Source organism: Lithobates pipiens, unplaced genomic scaffold (genome assembly GCF_037356315.1).
Source record: "Lithobates pipiens isolate NorthernLeopardFrog02 unplaced genomic scaffold, aLitPip1_a1.2 Scaffold_22, whole genome shotgun sequence".
Taxonomy (NCBI): Eukaryota; Metazoa; Chordata; class Amphibia; order Anura; family Ranidae; genus Lithobates; species Lithobates pipiens.
This window is the reverse complement of record NW_027507784.1, coordinates 39,648,307-39,671,570: the sequence shown is the minus strand read 5'-3', so window position 1 is coordinate 39,671,570 and position 23,264 is coordinate 39,648,307. Positions and strand designations below refer to the sequence as shown.

Below are 23,264 nucleotides of genomic sequence, written 5' to 3'. Positions count from 1 at the left end.
TCCTTTCAAGTTCGGCTGCTTATGAATGTAATGAATACAAATTCATCCGAAGTTACGAATTATCCAAAATAACGAAAGCCGCATCTAAATGAATGGAACGTAACAAATTAATAACAAAAAATATTAACAATAAAAAGTTTTTATTATTATTATTATTTATTATGATTATTAATTTGTTATGTTCCATTCGTTTAGATGCGGCATTCACTATATCGGATAATTTGTAACTTCGGATAAATTCGTATACGTTATGTTCTGTTCGTTTAGATGCGGTATTCATAAATGTGAAAATTCGTAAATACATAAATTCGTAAAGTTCGTCAATTTGAAAATTCAGAAATTCGAAAATATGAAAAAATAACTATTAAATTATAGGTATTGGACTATCCTTTCAAGTTCGGCTGCTTATGAATGTAACGAATACGAATTTATTCAAAGTTACAAATTATCCAAAATAATGAATGCCGCATCTAAATGAATGGAACGTAACAAATTAATAACAATAAATAATAAGAATACATTTTTTTATTATTATTAATTATTATTATTTTAATTTGTTATCTTCCATTCGTTTAGATGTGGCGTTTGCTATATTGGATAATTCGTAACTTCGGATAAATTCGTATTCGTTATGTTCCGTTCGTTTAGATGCAGTATTCATAAATGTGAAAATTCGTAAATTAAAAAATACGTAAATTTGTAAATTCAGAAATTCTAAAATCCGAAAAAATAACTAACTATTAAATTATAGGTATAGGAATATCCTTTCAAGTTTGGCTGCTTATGAACGTAACGAATACGAATTTATCCGAAGTTACAAATTATCCAAAATAACGATTGCCGCATCTAAATGAATGGAACGTAACAAATTAATAACAATAAATAATAACAATAAAAAGGTTTTATTATTATTATTAATTCGTTATGTTCCATTTGTTTAGATGCGGCATTCGCTATATCGGATAATTCGTAACTTCGGATAAAGTCGTATTCGTTATGTTCTGTTAGTTTAGATGCGGTATTCATAAATGTGAAAATTCGTAAATTCAAAAATACGTAAATTTGTAAATTCGGAAATTTGAACATCCGAAATAATAACTATTAAATTCTAGGTATTGGAATATCCTTTGAAGTTTGGCTGTTTATGAACATAACGAATACGAATTTATCGGAGGTTATGAATTATCCAAAATAACAAATGCTGCATCTAAACGAATGGAACGTAACAAATTAATAACAATAAATAATAACAATAAAAAGTTTTTCTTATTATTATTTATTACTATTAATTCGTTACGTTCCATTCGTTTAGATGCAGCAATCGCTATATCGGATGATCCGTAAACTTCAGATAAATTCATATTCGTTCCGTTCACTAATGCCCTGTACACACGGTCGGACATTCAGACAACAAAATCCATCAGATTTTTTCCGACGGATGTTAGCTCAAACTTGTCTTGCATACACACGGTCACACAAAGTTTTTGGAAACTCCGATCGTCAAGAACGCAGTGGCGTAAAAAACACGTACGATGGGATAATTAAGAGGAAGTTCAATAGCCAGTAGCCAATAGCTAGTAGATAGTAGCCATGCGTGGCGTGCGTTGGAATTGTCTACACACGATCGGAATTTATGCGATCGGATTTGGTTGTCGGAAAATTTTATATTCAGATCTCTTTGTGTGTCGGAAATTCCAATGGAAAAAGTCAGATGAAACCCACACACGGTCGGAATTTTCAACAAAGAGCTCCGATCGCACATTTTTCATTGGAAAGTCCGACCGTGCGTACGTGGCATTACAGACACATTTTAAAGGAAATTCCAATACCTATAATTGAATAGTTAGTAATAGTTATTATTAGTTAGTTTGTCATTTCAGATTTTGTGTACAGGTCTTATGTGTGTATACATGCCTGTGTGTGTGTGTACGTGCATGGATGTCATACTGTATATATACATGTGAGTGGTGCTGGCAGTGTACAGGTGTGAAGTGTGTAAATTGTACAGGCCTTTAGGGGCCCCAAAGCATTACTTTGCCCAGGGGCCCATGATGTTATTAAGATGGCCCTGACTGCCACTGGATCTCCTGAGCTCTTCCAATCTTCTTCCTCAAGCTTCACCCGCAGCTCTCTGCTGAGTCCATAGCTTGGCACCCAAGATACTCCTCAAGCTTCACCCCACTGGCCCGGTCGGTCCCAGGCTTGGCACACAAGGCTGCTTTGCAAGAGTCACAAAAGCACATTTATTTAGTAGATAAGGGAAGGGCTAGAAAGTCTGTAAGGTTGTTATTGCCATCTATGTCTTCCTGTACTAAAGACATCTGTTCCCCCTCATTTCATTTCCTGGGTGACACCTGTTTCCAGTTATTTCCTGGTGGCACCCATTCCCCGTCATTTTCATGTCCTGATGACATCTGTTCCTCCTCATTTGTTTTGTTGGTGACACCCGTTCCCCACCATTTGTTGTGTTTAATGACAGCAGTTTCCCCTAACTTGTGTTGGTAACACCCATTCAGCCTCATTTTATGTCTTGATGACGCCTATTCCTCCTCATTTTTTGTCTTGGTGATATCCATTCCCCATCATTTCTTGTGTTGGCAACACCCATTCCCCATCATTTCTTGTCTTTGTGACACCCATTCCCCTCAATATCTTGTGTTGGTGACACCCATTCCCCACCATTTCTTGTGTTGTCAACACCTGTTCCCCACCATTTCTTGTGTTGGTGACACTCATTCCCCTTAATTTCTTGTCTTGATGACACCTGTTCCCCACCATTTCTTGTATTGGTAACACCCGTTTCTCACCATTTCTTCTGTGGGTGATATCCGCTCCCTTTAATTTCTTGTGTCTGTGAAACCAGTTCTCCCTCATTTCATGTCCCGATGACACTTATTCCTCCTCATTTCTTGTGTTGGTGACACCTATTCACCATCATTTCTTGCGTTGGTAACATCCATTCTCCATCCTTTCTTGTGTTGGTGATACCCATTCCCCTCAATATCTTGCATTGACGACACCCATTCCCCACCATTTTTTGTGTTGGTAACACCTTTCCCCACCATTTCTTGTGTTGGTGACATCCATTCCCCTTCATCTTTTGTCTTGGTGACACCCATTTCCCATCATTTCTTGTGTTGGTGACACCCATTCCCCTTCATCTCTTGTCTTGGTGAAACCTGTTCCCCACCATTTCTTCTATTGTTAACACCCGTTTCTCACCATTTCTTCTGTTGGTGACACCCGCTCCCTCTAATTTCTTTTGTCTTTGACACCAGTTTCACTTCATTTCATGTCCTGACACTTATTCCTCCTCATTTCTTGTGTTGGTGACACTAATTCCCTACCATTGCTAGTGTTGGTAACACCCATTCTCCTCAATATCTTGTGTTGGTGACACCCATTCTCCACCATTTCTTGTGTTGGTAACACCCGCTCCCCCTCATTTCTTGTGTCTGTGACACCAGTTTCCCCCTCATTTCATGTCCTGATGACACTTATTCCTCCTCATTTCTTGTGTTGGTGACACTCATTCTTCACCATTTCTTGTTTTGGTAACACCAGTTCCCCATCATTTCCTGCATTGATGACACTAATTCCCTATAATTTCTTGTCTTGGTGACACCCATCCCCCCTCTTTTTGTTGTGGTGTTTACTGGCATAATAGACGTGAGAAATCCAGCCAGATTCTGGTTGGTTTTGGTGCTAACTGTAGGAAAACTGAACCTTTTGCTGGTCACACACTTTACAATTGTTTCAATTTCTCTCATTAAATTTTTTTCTGTTTCAATATGTTTATTGAAAATTTGGAATAAACAGGAATAAACAAGAGACTACAATCTGCTCCTTGTGCGCCCTCGCAGGGGCTACAAAGCATGAATATGAAACCGAAGGGCAAACCATCACATTATACTTATAAAAACACAAGAAAAGGAAGGAAAATGAGTAGGGGATGGTTTTGAGACTGGCTCCAGTACCAATCAACTCGTTCCTTTATCGTTTCCGGTTGGCAAGCCCTTCTCCCACTACCCCCTTCTACGGGGGGCAGCAGTATTTGTTAGCAATGGGAGAGATTACAAAGAAGAGTGAAAAGAGATAGGGAACAGAAGAAGGAAAGGTAGGGAGAAAATAGGGGGAAGAAAGGAGGGGGAAAGTTTGGGTGTGGATGCCTCGCCAAGAGGAGTCAGACCAAGCCCAGGCATGCAGCTTGGAGTGCGGAGAACTCATAGGAGATCCACGGCTCCCAGATTTTTAGAAATTTAGCATGAGAATTATGGACAATACTGGACATACGTTCCTGAAGTAACATAGCAGTCATGCGGGCTTTAACCCCTTGAAAATCAACCCGTTGGGACTTCCAGGCTTGGGCAATGGTCCGCTTGGCCGCTATAAATAAATAAGTAGCCAGCTTCTGTTGAGGGCCTCGCAAACCAGGTACCGGGCAATGTAGGAGAGCTAGCTTTGGGTCCCTTCGGATCGTTAGGTGGAAGAGTGTCTGCAGCAAACCAAAAATCCTAGACCAGAACCCCACCAGCCTTGGGCAAGCCCACCATGTGTGCATAACATCACCTCGCTGTCCACAGTTGCGGAAGCATATGTCAGTACTCCCAGGGAAAGCCCGAGCTGTGCGGGCAGGTACCCAATACCATCGGAACATTACTTTATATGCAGCCTCTAGGGTATTCGTGTTGAACGAGCATTTGGCGACCGTTTTCCAGGCCCTGCTCCTCTCCTCTGGGTCTACTGGGGCCTGAAGGTCCTTTTCCCATTGAGTTATATAAGAGAGGGGTTCTGATAGCGGGCGACCATTCAGAGAGGCATAAATGGCCGAAATAAGACCTGGGGACCCTGGGGCGTGCTGGCATGAATGTTCATAAAAAGTTTTTTGGAAGGGGTAGGTGGGCATGCGGCGCAACGTTGCAATCCAGTGCTTTAATTGGATAAAGTGATAATGCTCGTTAGCCGGCGCCCCTTGTGTTTCCCGGATACTCTCCCAGGAGGGGAGTAAGCGTGAGGAAAGAACATTTTGGACTCCTGGGTAGCCATGTGAGGACCACCAGGAGAATGCCTGGGGCTCCTCCAGACCCGGGGGGGAAAGAGGGTTATGAGTGATGGGAGTAGGGGTAGAAAGGGGGACATCAGATTACTGGAAAAGCGAACTGAGTCCCACACCCGCAGACCATGTAGCAGCATGGGGCTTAGGGAGGGAGGGCGCAGATTCCTGGGGAGCCTGAAGTGCACAAGGGTCACTGCCAGGCACCTACAGGAGCACCCACAGAGGGACATCCCTCTCATTTTTTTTTTTTTACATTCATCTGTTCTTTGCTCACAACATCTTCACGATATCGTTTCTCGTCTTTTATGTTATATTTATTTGTTTATTTGTTTATTTTTTTATGAAACTGATCGATAGGGTAATTCTCATATGATCACCACACAAAGAAAGATGGTTTGACGTGGGCACATTACAGATGCCAATCGGACTTACAAGCGCACAACGCACATTATGATTGGATCTCACAGAACATCTGATCAGTAATCCAATGATCTGACCACACCTGACTGGACATCCTGTAATCTCTAAGCAATAAACTTTTTCAAAAATAATTTCATTAAAATAGGAGCGGAAGGAAAAATCGGATCTACTCTGCCCAATCAGATCGCTCGTTTCCTCTCGCCCAGTGCGGCTCAGAGACTGGCGTTTGAATCTTGAGGCCTTTCTGCAGTTTTTATAGATCTTTCTGGCAGTTGTGCAACACCCTATAGGGGAAGTGCGGGGGGCCTGCGATAGAAGTGCGATGTTGCCACACGCGTGTTTCACGCTGGCTCCGCCCCCTCATTACAGAAGGTAACACAGCAGAAGACTTACATCACCAAATAAGGACATGACTACAGTGTGGAGTCACACTTCCCCTATTACAGACACACACTGAGATCTGCTGATAACAATGCCGCACACAGATAGAACAAAAAAAAAGCGCGCAGCGCCTTGAAAAAAAATAGGTGACGCCTTGTGAAAGAGATCCGAATGTCATCTGTCACCAACTTTCCCACATCTGAGCAGAATGTGACATATCGGACTTTGCTGTGCAGCCCATTACATGAAATGAGTGAGAACGGGTGTCACCCGGACATACAGTATAATGAGGGTGTACGGGTGTCATCAGGACATATAATGAGGGTGTACGGGTGTCACAGGACATATAATGAGGGTGTACGGGTGTCATCAGGACTCATAATGAGAGTGCATGGGTGTCATCAGGACTTATAATGAGGGTGCATGGGTGTCACTGGGACAAATAATAAGGGTGTAAGGGTGTCACCAAGACAAGAAATGAGAAGGAACTGGTGTCACTGGACATGAAATGAGGGGGAATGGGTGTCAATAGGAAATGAAATGAGGGGTACAGGTGTCACCAGACATGAAATGAGGGGGAACGGGTGTCACCAGGACTAGAAATGAGGTGGAACAGGTGTTACCAGGTCTAGAAATGAGGGGAAACCAGTGTCACCAGACATGAAATGAAGGGGAACAGGTTTCACTAGAACACTAAATGAGGGGTACAGGTGTCACCGGACATGAAATGAGGGGTACAGGTGTCACCAGACTTGAAATTAGGGGGAACAGGTGTCCCCAGGACTAGAAATGAGGGGGAATTGGTGTCACCAAGACAAGAAATGAGCAGGAACAGGTGTCACCAGACATGAAATGAGGGGGAACGGTTGTGTCACCAGACATGAAATGAGGGGGAACGGGTGTCACCAGGACTAGAAATAAAAGGGAATGGGTGTCACCAAACATGAAATGAGGGGTACAGGTGTCACCGGACATGAAATGAGGGGAAACAGGTGTCACCAGGACTAGAAATTAGGGGGAATGGGTGTCACCAAGACAAGAAATGAGCAGGAACAGGTGTCATCAGACATGAAATGAGGGGGAACGGGTGTCAACAGGACATGATATAATGGTTTCAGGTGTCACCAGAAAAAATAAATGAGGTCATAGGTGTCACCAGGACAAGAAATGAGGGGGAGCAGATGTCATTCAGACATAAAATGAGGGGGAATTGGTGTCACCAGGATAAAAAATTAGAAGAACAGGTATTATCATGACATGAAATTGAGATAAATGAGTATCACCAGGACTTGAAATGAGGGGGAACAGGTGTCATCAGGACAAGAAATTAGCAGGTACAACTGTCACTAGACTTGCAATGAGGGGGACAGGGTGTCACAAGGACATGAAATGAGGGGTACAGGTGTCACCAGACATGAAATGAGGGGAAACAGGTGTCACCAGGACTAGAAATGAGGGGAAACCAGTGTCACCAGACATGAAATGAGCGGGAACAAGTGTCACCAGGACTATAAATGATGGGGAACGGGTGTCACCAAGACAAGAAATGAGCAGGAACAGGTGTCACCAGACATGAAATGAGGGGGAACGGGTGTCACCAGGACATAAAATGATGGGTTCAGGCATCACCAGGAAAAGAAACGAGGGGTCACAGGTGTCACCGGGACAAGAAATGAGGGGGAGCAGGTGTCATCCAGACATGAAATGAGGGGGGGATTGGTGTCACCAGGATGAAAAAATGAGAACAGGTATTATCAGAACATGAAATTGGGAGAAATGGGTATCACCAGGACAAGAAATGGGGAAATGGTGGCACCAGGACATGAAATGAATGGGAATGTGTATCACCAGGACATGAGGGGAGACGGGTGTCATCATAACAGGAAGATATAGCTGTGTATATATTTTTGATACTTGTGGTTCCATTTTGGGGATTTTGGTGAAGAAAAGAAGTAAAAATAAAATAGTTCCCTTTTTGTGTTCTCAAACTAACCCCAAGTAAATTTCAAGGCTACTGGGCTTTTGTTTACTTCAAGTGGGTTTTGCATTCCCATACAAGTCTGCAGGAATACGAAACCCAATTGGGGCAGGTCAAATACAGGTCAGAAGCAGGTCAAATACAAATGAGATACACCCGTCAATGATTTCTGAATAATCTTAGAGTAATCTCAAACCGATGTCAAACTAATGCCAGCCACACAAGCACATAGCCCGATGATACAGACCCCAACTATAACTACAGACCAATCCAGCTCTGCATTGCGCAAGATCTGGCAACTGAAAGATTGGGTTCTCTCTTTAGAGGGCTTCTTCATGAGAATGGGCAGCAATCTATGCTCTGGCCTCCAATGGCCATAGTAGTCAACGAGAATAGATTTTCTCCAATCGATTGTCAGCCATGGTTGGAGGCTTTTGCAGACATACAAACGTCTCCTGATTGGCCTGAGCTTGGCTAGTTCCTAATGGCAGCTTGTCTCTAAGATTCCTGGTTTGACCTTGGCCAGTTCCTGAACACAGCTTATCTCTGCTGATTCCCAGCTTGACCTTGACTAGACCCTGACCACTGCTTGTCTCTTTTGATTCCCAGTTTGACCCCAACTAATTCTTGACCATGGCTTGTCTCTACTGACCCCCTGTTTGACCTTGTCTAGTTCCTGACCTTGGCTTGTCTCTGGTGCTTCCTACTTTGACCTTTTATTCCACATTATGTCTCTGCTAATTCCCAGCTTGACTTTGGCTAGACTTTGATCACAACTTTTCTCTCCCGATTCCCAGATTGACCTTGACTAATTCCTGACCACAGCTTATCTCTGCTGATTCTCGGCTTGACCTTGGTTTGTTCCTGACCTTGGCTTGTCTCTGCTGAGCCTAGTTTAAGCTTGGCTAGTTCCTGACCATGGCTTGTCTCTGCTGATCTGGTTTGACTTTGGTTAGTTCCTGACATTGGATTTTCTCTGCTGATTCCCCGTTTGACCTTGGGTAGCTCCTCACCAAGGCTTGTCTCTGCTGATTCCTGGTTTGACCTTAGCTGCCTCCTGATCACAGCTTGTCTCTGCTCATCCGGTTTGACTTAGTTTAGCTCCTGACTATTGCTTTTCTCTGCTGATACCCTGTTTGACCTTTGGTAGTTCCTGACTAAATCTTTTCTCTGCTGATTCCCGGTTTGATCTCAGCTAGACCCTGAGCATGGCTTGTCTCTCCTGATTGACAGTTTGTCCTCAGGTCATTTTTGACCACAGCTTGTCTCTGCTAATTCCCAGCTTGACCTCAGTTAGTTCCTAACCGTGAATTGCCTCTGCTAATTCCTAGTTTGAGCTTGGCTAGTTCCTGACAATGGCTTGTCTCTGCTGTTTCCAGCTTGACCATGGCTAGTTCTTGTCCACATCATGTCTCTGTTAGTTCTCAGCTTAACCTCAGCTAGAGCCTGACCACAGCTTGTCTCTTCTGATTCCCGGTTTGACCCTGACTAATTCCTGACCATGGCTTGTCTTGGCTAGTTCCAGATAACGGCGTTTCTCAGCTGTTTTCCCACTTGACCTCACCTGGTTCCCCACCACGGCTTGTCTCTGTTGATTCCCAGTTTGACCTTGGATAGGTCCTGTCCACATCTGGCCTCTGCTAGTTCCCAGCTTAACCTCAGCTAGAGCCTGACCACAGCTTGTCTCTTCTGATTCCCGGTTTGACCCTGACTAATTCCTGACCATGGCTTGTCTTGGCTAGTTTCAGATAACAGCTGTTCTCTGCTGTTTTCCCAATTGACCTTAGCTGGTTCCCGACCACGGCTTGTCTCTCTTGATTCCCAGTTTGACCTTGGATAGGTCCTGTCCACATCTTGCCTCTGCTGATTTCCGATTTGACCTCAGATAAACCCTGACTATAGTTTGCCTCTGCCGACCGTCTGGTATTATTTTTGCTTGTCAAGCCATGCAACTACCTTCCTGTGGGTCTTCTCAAGCACCCACCCTTCAGCCAAGAATGTCTCCAGATTGGAGCTTCCATGGACTGGACTTCTAGCACCCTTGTCACTCTGTGCCATCTCACTCACTGTGCTACATTCCAGGGGTGTCTGAAGCGAAAGTGTAATGGACGCCCTCTTGTCACCCTGGCCTTTAGCAGGTAAATGATATTTAATACAATTCTTTTTGGTTACTGTTTCCTCCAATCAAGTCCTCACTGCTGTTAAGCCCTGATGAATGGGGTAATGTTTTTGGCCTTTGAAACGCGTTGGATGTTTTATATGTCCAAGTTACAAATAATTGGAGTCTTTCATCTTTTACAGATACAAACCCAAAAGGAGGCCTAAACTTTTACCACTCTATTTAAAATAAAATAAAGTATTTGGAATCTTTGACTACCGTATGTGTGCACTTTAAGACTGAAAATTCATATTCTTGTGTTAGCCCAGCCATGACAGGTCCTCTTTCATGGAGCTTCATACATAGAGACAAAACTGCCCTAAGCATCATTTGTGAAGAAAATCTGTAGGTTAGGTGTTGGAGGACTTAAAGGGTTAATCCTTAAATGACGGTCTGCTCTGCTCACATTGCATATGTTGGTCATGGGATGACTTGGTTTCCCCGCAGCGATATCACCCCCCCCCCCCCCCTGCACTCACACACAGCGAGGGTGTCACGGGGACACACAGAGAGCATTGTGTGCCGATATCACAGCTCAGTATGACCCGGACTGCGCGCGTGTGTGTGTCTGCTTTCAGTGCTGCATTCAGAAAGCAGCAATGATAATATGCCGTTTGCAATAACGTCGGCCACACATGGTACAATTTGATTGTATAGTCAGATTTTTGTTGCTAAGGGGTTAAAGCGAAAATCTTTCATTAGGTTTGGATTTTCAGAAAAGACTGAAATCTGTCAGGTTAACTCAAACCAGCCAATCACATCCCAGTTTTCCACAGGCTGGTATATGTCCAGATCGGTTGATGGAGTTACTCAACTTTCCTATTTTTTTTTTTTTACTTGGTGGTCCTGCCAGTAACACACTTCCTGTCCTAGGGTGAGATCACTCACCATACTGTACCTATTGGAAGAGCGGCCTTTTCAGTCTAGGATAGGAGGTGTTAGAACTACAGAGCACCTGCTCATCCCCATTACATGTAGGGAGGTGGTAAGTAGTTCAGAAGAAGGCTTAAAACATTCTATTTAAATCGGGTGCAGCAGAAGTTACAAGAACACTGGATTTGACAGGATCAACAGATATTTATTACAGGTACTTATATAGCACCATCAGTACACATATATGTATTATACATCCACATCAGTCCCTGGCTCCCTCCAGGAGCTTACAATCTAAGGCCCCTAACTCACATTCATATACTAGGGCCAATTTAGACAGGAGCCAATCAACCTACCAGCATGTCTTTAGAGTGCGGAAGGAAACCCACACAGGCACAGGGAGAACATGCAAACTCCAGACAGGTTGAACCGACAACCCCAGTGCCATTGTTGGGATTTGAACTGACAACCCCAGTGCTGTGGTTGGGATTTGAACCGACAACCCCAGTGCTGTGGTTGGGATTTGAACCAACAACCCCAGTGCCATGGTTGGGATTTGAACTGACAACCCCAGTGCTGTGGTTGGGATTTGAACCAACAACCCCAGTGCCGTGGTTGGGATTTGAACCGACAACCCCAGTGCTGTGGTTGGGATTTGAACCAACAACCCCAGTGCCATGGTTGGGATTTGAACTGACAACCCCAGTGCTGTGGTTGGGATTTGAACCAACAACCCCAGTGCCGTGGTTGGGATTTGAACCGACAACCCCAGTGCTGTGGTTGGGATTTAAACCAACAACCCCAGTGCTGTGGTTGGGATTTGAACCAACAACCCCAGTGCTGTGGTTGGGATTTGAACCAACAACCCCAGTGCTGTGGTAGAGATTTAAACCAACAACCCCAGTGCTGTGGTTGGGATTTGAACCAACAACCCCAGTGCTGTGGTTGGGATTTGAACCAACAACCCCAGTGCTGTGGTAGAGATTTGAACCAACAATCCCGGTGCTGCCAGGCAGAAGTCCTACCACTTAGCCACAGTGCTACCCATGTTTTTCTGTAATTTCAGAAATGTACTTTGCCTAAAAATAAAAAACAAAAAACAAAAAAACGAATGCAGCCACCTCCTCTAAGGACTGGTAAGCTGCAATATATGACATTTTTGTTCTTGGGTTTAGATGCTCTTTATTAGCCCGATGGGTATACGGGTCACAGAGATGATATAATGACCTGGGATATTTTGTAGTTATAGCAGAACTCCAACCAAACATACCAAGATTAAAATTAATTAGTAGCCCATTAAAATATTAAATAGAAAAAAAAAAGCTTTTGTTGCAAGATTCAGCTACAAGGCAGAAATTTCCCCATGCAGTACCTTTTTCTGAACAGAGGTGTCCTCAGTCTGATGGCCAGCATCATTCAACCCACTTCCTATGAGCTCGGGTCACCCTGGACCCATTCCCAGCCTGTGACTGGACAGTAAAAGGAGAAGCAGCCAAGTGATGAGCTCATCTCAGTCACTCTGCTCTCTCCTCCTATCAGCATGCTTCATATCAGCGCATGAACTGATTGGTTACTTACTTGGGTACTGCTTCTTCTTCTCACGCTGCATTGATTTGTGTCTTTTTATCTGACTAGAGCAGGAGTCTCCATACTTTTCAGTATGAGAGTCACATCATATATATTACAAATACTCAAAACTGCAACAGAGTCCCCATCAGAATCCTCTCTTACATCAGAGTCCACCTATACATCACAGTCCCCATCAGAGTCCACCCATACATCAGCATCCCCCCTTAAATCAGAGTCTCCCCTTAAAGCACAGTCCCCATCAGAGTCCCTCCTTGCATCAAAGTCCCCATTAGATCCCCCCTTACATCAGAGTCCCCCCTTACATCAGAGTCTCCCCCTACATCAGGAACCCCCTGTAGAATCCTCTTACATCATTGTCCACCCATACATCAGTGTCCCCCATTACAATATGGTCCTCATGACCCATCAGAGTTCCCCCTTACATCAGAGTCCCCCCTTGCATCAGAGTCCCCCCTTACATCAGAGTCCCCCTTTGCATCAGAGTCCACCCATACAGCAGAGTATCCTCTAAAATCAGGGTCACCATCAGAGTCCCCTCTTACACCAGAGTCCATCCTTACATCACAATGCCCATCAGAGTCCCCGTTTACATCATGATCCCTGTCAGAGTCCACCCATACATCAGAGTCTCCTCTTGAATTAGGGTCCCCATCAGAATCTTCCTCTTATCAGAGTCCCCCTTATATAACAGTCCCCATCAGAGTCCCACTTTGCATCAGGGTCCCCATTAGAGTCCCCCCTTACATAAAAGTCCATCCTTATATCAGAGTCCATCCTTACATCAGAGTCCAAACTTACATCAGAGTCCACCCATACATCAGAGTCCCCCCTTACACCATGGTCCCCATCAGAGTCCCCCCTTACACCATGGTCCCCATCAGAATTCCCCCTTACACTAGAGTCCACCCATACATCAGAGTGACCTCTAAAATCAGGGTCACCATCAGAGTCCCCTCTTACACCATGGTCCCCATCAGAATTCCCCCTTACACTAGAGTCCACCCATACATTAGAGTGACCTCTAAAATCAGGGTCACCATCAGAGTCCCCTCTTACACCAGAGTCCACCTTTACATCACAATGCCCATCAGAGTCCCCGTTTACATCATGATCCCCATCAGAGTCCACCCATGCATCAAAATCTCCCCTTGAATTAGGGTCCCCATCAGAATCTTCCTCTTATCAGAGTCTCCCCCTTATATAACAGTCCGCATCAGAGTCCCCCTTTGCATCAGGGTCCTCATTAGAGTCCCCTCTTACATCAAAGTCCATCCTTAGATCAGAATCTACCCTTACATCAGAGTCCACCCATACATCAGAGTCCCCCCTTACACCATGGTCCCCATCAGAGTCCCCCCTTACATCAAGGTTCCCATCAGAGTCCCCCCTTACATGAGAGTCCACCCATACATCAGAGTGACCTCTAAAATCAGGGTCACCATCATAGTCCCCTCTTATATCAGAGTCCAACCATACATCAGAATCCCCTCATCACAATGCCCATCAGAGTCCCCCTTTACATCATGATCCCCGTCAGATTCCACCCATACATCAGAGTCTCCCCTTGAATTAGGGTCCCCATCAGAATCTTCCTCCTATCAGAGCCCCCTTTATATAACAGTCCCCATCAGAGTGCCCCTTTGCATCAGAGTCCCCATTACAGTCCCCCCTTACATCAAAGTCCATCCTCATACCAGAGTCACCCCTTACATCAGAGGCCCCCCTTACACCATGGTACCAATCAGAGTCCCCCCTACATCAGGGTTCCCATCAGAGTCCTCCTTACACCTGAGTCCCTCCTTACATCAGAGTCCACCATTACAGCATGGCTGGGAGCCTTTCACCAGTGAAAGCTGGGGCAAGCATATGATTGGTTGTAGGGTAGCAATCACCATCAGTAGAATGACTGGAGGGGAATGGGGGGGGGGGTGTGTGGCAGCTGGGGATAGATGGAGACCATTAGCTGATGTGAAGACCTTTGTGACAGCCCACTGACCCTTAGCTGCAGGCTGCTTAAAATCTTGTAGCGGACCGTAGTTTGGAGACCTTTGCTCTACAGCTCAGCTTTAATTGACAAATGAACCTGCACTGCACTCATAGTTGTGTTTTTTTTTTTTTATTATTTACAGAGCAGACCATAAAAAGCCAATACTAACCTTCCCTTGCTTGTCTGCCACCCTGATCTGCTGCAATAAATACTGGTACTTGTATGGAGTAAAATGTGACACCCCCCACCTCCCTACATTGCAGTGCTCATTGCCAAATCAATAGGACGTTGCACCATTAGGGAGATTTCTCTTCACTTCCTGTCTTGCAGACACAACAGGAAGTGAGAAGAAATCTCTCCACTGAGCAGAAAATTCCCTCTTAGACACTTTATACCATAGAGTTTAGCAACCGGACCTCATTGGGCAGAGAAGAACAATATGAAAGAAGCCCACAACCAATCACCTTTCAGCATCTGAGAGCAGTCAGAAAGATGAATTCCGATTGGCTGTTACAGATCGCAGCCCTCTGCATACTCAACAGACAAGATACACCCCGAGTGTATCCGGTCTGAGAACTCTTCTGTTTTCTTGCAGCTTCATTTATGTACTTATATGTCTATAATGCGTGCAGAATAATCGTTTCACCTGCTTTGTCTGCCCACATCCTGTCCCCGACCACAGCTTCCTGACACACAGGACGCGATCAGAAGTTTGTGAACTGCGCTGAAGGAACATTAACGTGAAGATAAAAAAAATCCCTTGATAGAAAAGACAAGCCCATTCACAATAGGACCGGAGGGGATGAATGAAGAGATTTGTAAACTTGGTCAACATCGTTCCCCCCGAATCAAATACGATTGGTAGAATATTTGCACACAAAATACGTCTGATCTGCAGGTGAATGGTTCGTGGATCTAGGCCATTGGCGACTGATAAACGTGAGGGGGTTTAGGCAAATAGAAAGATTGTGCTTCACTAACAAGAACCGCGTTTGCCCAAATTTCGGCCTCTCACCATCCGTGTCCATGAGGCCTTAGGTGCAAGGGGTCTCAAACTGGCGGCCCTCCAGCTGTTGTCAAACTACAAGTCCCCTGAGGCATTGCAAGGCTGACAGTTACAAGCGTGACTCCCACAGGCAGAGGCATGATGCGACTTGTAGTTTTGCAACAGCTGGAGGTCCGCCAGTTAGGAAATGACGCAGCATTAGCGTTGGGCTAGAAAAATCTTTATTTATTCCACATCAAAGTACAACAGTTCAGGTCTGTATGTAATAAGCAGTTCAAAACTGCATATCTGCCAAAAGATTTTTGTAATTCTGTCCATCCACTTTTGTGACCCATGCACACCTGCCAGACAGTACAACCAGGAGGGTGACACCACTTTTTCTATTAGATTTAAGGAATATCGTGTCAAAGCCACCCACAGCCTGCTTATTGGATAGGGAATGAGCACCAAGACACTAATGGGTTGTAATGGGAAGTGCAGTGACTTGGGCTCCTGGAGGGGCCAGCATCCTTCCCACTGACTACAGGTCCAGGACTAAGTAGACATCTCCTCTTAGGGTTACCTTTTCCCCAAGAAGGCTGTCATGGGCATCTGGCTACAGTGACCTTTTCTGTCCACATCCACCTGTTATTTGCTATATTCAGTGGTGGCTGTTTTTTTTTCTTTGGGAGGGGGGGGGGGTGGAAAATCAACCCCCCCCCCAGTGCCCAGCGGCATCTCCCCTTGCCATCTGGCAGTCGGTCTGGCACTTACACCATCTAGGCGGGTAGCAGGTAGTGGCTCCATGTCCTCTTCTCCATCACAACGGCTTCCAGTGTGTGGGCCCTCCCCTCCTCCTAGGCACCCAATAGGATCACCTGCCCTTTCAGCAAATCAGCCAATCGGGTGATGGGTCTCAAAACCCGCTTCCTGATTGGCCAGGAGGACGATCAGTGTCACAATAGCGAATATTCATTCACTGTTGTAACACACCTCGATGGACTACGTTCGCATTCTTCGCGCCCCGACCCCACCCTATTGTGAAGCCTATTAGAGCATCAGACTCAAGTGCTTCAAGCCCCACCTTGGAATTCATGCATCTAGCGTTCTGCAAGGGGCCTGACACATGGATGGGGGGGCGGCTATGGATAGGGGGGTGGCACCCTTAATGGACGGGTCGCCCCTGGTTATATTTCCCTTTTTATTAGACTTTTGAAGAACTGTTCCCTTGTGTTTGCACCCAACATCTTACCGGGGTTTAGTAGCCACGGCTGTGGAACTCTCCCCCGACTACCCCTGACCTCGGAGGACGCCGCTCTTTGGACTGTATCATCTTGGGACATGGCGCTATCGAATGATAACCCTGGATTGCCACCGCTACCCTGGGATCACCCCTAAATTACTAATATTATACTGTATGGGTGTCTGTACTCCATGTACTCCTATGTAGGCGCCGGGCTGTCTGGGGTGGGCATTGTTTAGGATAATGTGATCAAGCTTTTATCTCATTTTGTGTGGTATAAATTCTGTGTGAATTTTCAATAAAGGTTGTTCCTGTTTGCACCTAAGCTAGTGCCATCTAGTTCTTGGGTGTAATCCCTAGCTATAATACCTTGTTCCCGTGTTCCAGCAGTGAGGAAGCAGCTCTCTGGCGGAGATACCCAGTCGGGGTATCAAGAGTCCATCCCATGGGTCCTCAGCTTTGTTCATTTATTATGTTGGCACATGTGCATGCAGCTGATTGGCTTTTAGTGTAGCCCCTCCCACTCTGTTTGATGTGCTGGGAACTAAGCTTTAAATACACACAGCAGCATAAACTAACTTCACTGACTTCATTCTATGACACCAGAGTCCTGAAAATCAGAAACCGCACACTCAAAGTCAACAACAAAAACAGCCATCCGAATGTAATCTCTGACCTACCTTAGATAGAGGCAAGACCAGGAAAGCTCCACCCCCGCTGGCCTCTACCACAATGGCCAGGAACTTGGGGTTGACAGCACAGAAGTTGGAGTCCCAGGTGTTTTGCGACACTCGAATGTCATCGTAGCACTGGTCGGCTTTCACTGGTTGGCCGAAGACATGGCGGAACTTGCTGGTGCGGACAACTTTCCGGCTCATGGTGAGGGCTGTGGACAGATGAAGATGAACAAGATAAGTGAGTTGGTGGAGGAGAAATGATCTAGAGGAAGCCAATGAAACTGTGATGCCTCACAGCTTCCAGTCAGTTTTGAACAATAAGAAGTGGAGGATGAGCTGTGACCCGGAGAAGGAGAAGGGACCACAAGGTGGACAAATGACTTGGGGGGAGGTTAAAGAAACCTGAAAAAGGGGGTAGGGTTTAAAGGAGGAAAGGTGACCTCAAGGAGGAGAAGTGACCTGAGGAAAGTAAAGTGACTTGGTTGTGGAGATTTGACCTATCGGAGGAGACATGACCTGGATGAGGAAAAGTGACCTGTAGGGAGAGAGGTGACCCGGAGGAGGACAGGACCTGGAGGAGGATATGTGGTCAGTAGGAGGTGTGCTGACCTGGTGGAGGAGACATGACCCATAGGAGAAGACCTGACCTGGAGGAGAAGTGGACTGGAGGGAGAGAGGTGACCTGGTGGAGGAGTTAAGACCTGGAGAAGGAGACATGAGACCTGGATGAGGAGATTTTGAGGAGAAGTGACCTGGAAAAGGAGACGTGCCCCGGTAAGGAAAGATGGAGGAGATGTGACATGGAGGAAGTAAAGTGACCTAGTGGAGGAAATGTGACCTTTAGGAGAAGACTTGTCTTGGAAGAGAAGTGACCTGGAGAGAGCAGGAAAAGTTACCTGAAGAAGAAGACATGATTTGAAGGAGGGGAAGTAACATGAAAGAAGAGAGATGATGAAACTTGATGTATAGAAGAAGAGGTGACCCATAGAAGACCTGTAAAAGAAGAGGCAAGGAGGAGGAGAAGAGACCTAAAGGCAGAAACGTGACTTGAAAAAGGAGAAATGTCCTCAAGAAGAATTAGTGACCTGGAGAAGAAGAGGTGAAGAAGGACAAAATTGACCTGGAAGAGGAGACGTGACTTGGAGAAGGAGACATGACCTGAAGGAGAAGTAAATTGGAAGAGGAGGGGAGATGTGACCTAGAGGAAGAGAGTTCATCCAGTATTTTTAGTGTTTTAATGTGGTGAGGAAGAAAAGTGATTTAGAGGAGCAGATGTAACCTGGAGGAGAAAAAATGAACAGGAAGAGTAGATGTGACAAGCAAAGAAGAAAAGTGTCTTGGAGAAGGAGATATGACCTGGAGTAGGAGATGAGATCTAAAGAAGAAGTGACTTAGAGGGGAAGTGACCTAGAGAAGTGGCTTGGGCGAGGAGAGGTGAACTGGAGGAAGAAAAATGACCTAGAGCAGTGATGGCGAACCTTGGCACCCCAGATGTTTTGGAACTACATTTCCCATGATGCTTCACTTCACTGCAGAGTGCCAGAGCATCATGCGAAATGTAGTTCCAAAACATCTGGGGTGCCAAGGTTCGCCATCACTGACCTAGAGCAACAAAGAGATGTGCCGTGGAGATGCGTCATGGAGGAGAAAAAGTGACCCAGAGGGGTAGATGTGATATGGAAGAGAAAAAGTGACCTGGAGGAGTAGATGGGACCAGGAGGAAGAAAGGTGTCCTTGAGGAGGAGATATGACCTTCAGGAGAATACGTGACTTGGAGGAGATTTGATCTAGATGAGATATGGCCTTCAAGAAGAGAGGTGATCTTGAGGGGGAGAGGTTTCTGGAGGAGACCTGGAAGAGGAAAGGTGAGGAGGAGGAGAAAAGATTTGGAGGAGGAAACGTGACCTGGAGGTGAAGTGACCTGGAGGTGAAGTGACCTGGAGGTGGAGAAATGATCTGAAGGAAGAGGGGTGACATGGAGGAGAGACATAACCTGGTGGAGGAAAAGTGACTTGGAGAAGGGGTGTCCTGAAGAATGGAAGGGATTCTAAACATAAATAAATTCAGATAAATTTGGGGAATTTGGAAGTGCAGACTGTGGTTACAAAGCTTGATTGTTATCGTATTATATCCAAATACGATAGGATTGAAAAACTCCCATGGACATGTCTGTTCCACGATAAAGAGAAGGGGGTTGCACAATATAAACGAACACTAACCCCATACTTGCTGAATGCAGCCAAGGCCTTGATTCCATGCTACTGGAAAACTCAACAGGTCCCAACAGTAAAGGAATAGGTTAGGAGGATTGAGCGGATAAGATCAATAGAAGAGTCAATACACACAATAGAGGAAACTAGGGGAAAATATCAGAAGACATGGCAACAATGGTTTACATTTATGAAAATGGAGAGATATTGTTTGATGATAGAGGGTAATGAGGACTGAGAAGGTGTGATGTGAGAGAAGGGGAGATGGGGGGGTACTTTGTTTTTTTTTGTTTTTTTTTAAAGAAAAAAAAAGAAAAAATATCCAAATACCACCCATGATTTCAGGAGGATACATAGTATAACAACTGGAACATTTTCACTTGATGTTTGCAAGCTATCTAAGCAATACTAACCTTATAAAGACTACCCTTTTGGATCCAAGCAGGATTTACTGTTTTATAACATGCTTTTAACAAATCAGATGTTTTTAATCTTGAGCATCGATAGTCGATGTGGTAGGAGTATGCACACACATGGCTCTTTGATTAAGGGTGGAGACATTTCTTAAAAATAGCGACCAATTTGTGGTATCTGCGTTCATTGGATGATTGGATATGGCAGAACAATGACAGATGGATCAGTTTAGTTACTGCACTTTGCACAGTTGTGTCTCAGGGCGGTGGAAGGGGGTTCTGGGCTCGGTTGGGGTGACTGAGAGATGGAGAAGAAAGTAAGAGCTTTTATAACAAAAGCAGAAGAGAGAAGTGAAAGAGATAAAAAAAGAGAAAAGAAAAAAGAAAAATCAAAAGGAGGAAATTCTAATCAGCACGAGGCATGAGCCAAGCCTTCTTCTGCAAAGTCTTATCACTGTCCGCACATTACTCGGGACTGTGTATGACCCCCAAATACCCCATAATATGGCTTAAATCATGTCCTACATTGATGGGGCTACAGCTGAGTACCCAGCAGTGGGCAATCATCCATGCCAAACTCAAGATCCTCAACTGAGAGCAAAAAGCTGCAAGGAGTCAGACTGGTCACAGCCATGGTGGATCATTATTACATTACAACATCTGACCAATCCGCAATTGGCAGAAACCTTGTGTCTCATCTCATCTGTGGACTGGCAGACCATTAAGCTGACTTTTTTTTTTTCATATATTTCTTTTGAGGATGGTAACTGACGCGTTTAACATTCAAAAACATTACGCCAATGTTATGATTGTGTATTGAGGCCTGCAGCAGCATTTCCAGATTTTACAATATCCTCTTATTACAGTAAAAGTCATATTACTCGTTTATAACATTAGGCATTATATTACACCTTTAAATTATTTTATCACCCTTTATAACATTGGACTAGATTTTTTTATTAGGCCTTTATATCAATGGATATTATATTACCATTTTATAACTTTATATTACCCTTTTGCAACATTAATCTAGGTGTTATAACACACCTTTTTATCACTTCATGTCACATTACCCCTTTATAACATTATAATACCTTTTTATGACATCAGACATTATATTGCTCCTCTATAACAGACTGGATGTTGTATTACCCCTTTATAACATTGTATTACCTCTTTATGACATTTAATGTTATATTACCCCTTGATAGCATTATTGCTGTATTACCCTTTTATAACATTAGACTATATCAGGCAAGAAACAGGAAGTGGGCTATATAAGGGATTTACTGGCAGAAAAAAGGCAAAACAACAAGGACAGAAGATTTAATAGAAGGAAACATGAAAAAACGACTGAAGTTCCGCTTTAATAACATTTTAATATTTTTTTTAATGTCATTAGACAATTATAGTATGCTTTTGTACCATTAGGCTGTTGTATTAGACCGATTAGATATTATATATTGTATTAGACCTTTATATGATTAGATATTTTATTGTATTAGTCCTTTATATGATTCAATTGTATATACTGTATTAGCCCTTTATATAATTAGATTTTATATATTTTATTAGTCCTTTATATAATTAGGTTTTATATATTGCATTAGTCCTTTATATGATTAGATATTATATATTGTATTAGTCCTTTATATGATTAGATATTATTTATTGTATTAGTCCTTTATATGATTAGATATTATATATTGTATTAGACCTTTATATGATTAGATATTGTATTTTATTAGTCCTTTATATAATTAGATTTTATATATTGTTCTAGACCTTTATATAATTAGATTTTATACATCATATTAGTCCTATATAATTAGATATTAAATATTATTGTATTAGTCCTTATATGATTAGATATTACATATTGTATTCGTTCTTTATATGCTTAGATATTATACATTGGATTAGCCCTTTATATGGTTAGATATTATATATTGGATTAGTCCTTTATATGCTTAGATATTATATATTGGATTAGTCCTTTATATGATTATATATTGGATTAGTCCTTTATATGCTTAGATATTATAAATTGGATTAGCCCTTTATATGATTAGATATTATATATTGTATTAGTCCTTTATATGCTTAGATATTATATTGTTTTAGACCTTTGTATTATTAGATATTATATATTGTATTAGACCATTAGATATTATATATTGTATTAGCCCTTTATATGATTAGATATCATATAATATCATATCCACAATTATTGCCAGCAATGAAGCTGTGACCTTTCTAGGTGATGCCAATCTATGTGCCAGGCTGGGATTTATGCATTAATGGTAGAAGTGTTTGGAGATTTCTCTTAAGTGTTATATGAAGGGCAGAAGTCCCCCCATTGGGTTCTTTATAGGGTCGGATTGCTGTCAAAGTCTCTCAGCTCCATGTTCTTATCAGTGGCAGATCTGTACCCCCCTCCCAGCCCTGTGTGGGTGACTTTATACAGCGGGACAGGAGGTGGTGGCACAAATCACAAGTTCTTATGATACTGAGAATCTGGGATCTTCTAAGACACTATCATAGGTATTATTATTATTATTATTATTATACAGGATTTATATTGCACCAACAGTTTGCACAGCACTTTACAATATAAGTAGTTGGTTGGGGGATGGTTCTAGGAAAATATCGGCCAATACGATCATTTCCCGTTGCCCAAATGAGGCAATCGCCCCCACCGGCGTGGTCTATAGATGGCCATCAATGGACCGTAAACAGAGACATCAGACCAGTTCTCTGATTATCTCCATCATTCAGTCCAGCTTTGTCTAATGACAGCCAGCACCTCTATCACAAGACTCTCATCCACCCCCCCTCCCCCCCATCATCCTGCCACTCTCCCTGCCCTCTGTGCCCGACCACCTACCTGTGACTGCTGATCGGCCCTGGGGTGATGCTCAGTGCTTCTCTGTTGGCTTCCTGCCGTCTGTCTCAGAGTTCTGCTTTTCTCTTAAAAAATATTCTGCAAGAAAGAGAAGAGGGAGGGCAGGAAGCGAGGAAGGGGGGGGGGGGGGGGTCTTGTCTCCTCTCTAGCAGAGGAGGGGTTAACCCAGATATGGCACTATGGACCGAGCCTCAGAGGGTTAATATGGTGCCCAGGTTTAGGTCAAGGAAGGGGGTTAAAGGGGCTGCGTTGGGAGGCTGGTGGCCTCTCATTTCTGAAAATGCTTAATGCCTGGCTGTCATTCTGATCATCGAATGGCTTCCTGAGCTTCTGATCTAGAACAAGTATAACCCTTTCATGGCTAAGCCCATTTCTGATATTTGGTGTT

General features: G+C 43.9%; 1 protein-coding gene across 1 annotated transcript in view; it reads right to left on the bottom strand.

Moving 5' to 3' along the window:
• Positions 1–22,994, bottom strand: part of CORO1A (coronin 1A) — a 38,753-nt gene extending 15,759 nt beyond the window's left edge. Inside the window, exons 1-2 of the mRNA XM_077447415.1 lie at positions 22,859–22,994; positions 17,352–17,557 (exon numbers count right to left, since the gene is read on the bottom strand). Of these exons, the coding sequence (XP_077303541.1) occupies positions 17,352–17,549 (198 nt within the window). The 5' untranslated portion in view covers positions 17,550–17,557; positions 22,859–22,994. The remainder of the gene's footprint in view (positions 1–17,351; positions 17,558–22,858) is intronic.
• Positions 22,995–23,264: the final 270 nt, after the last annotated feature.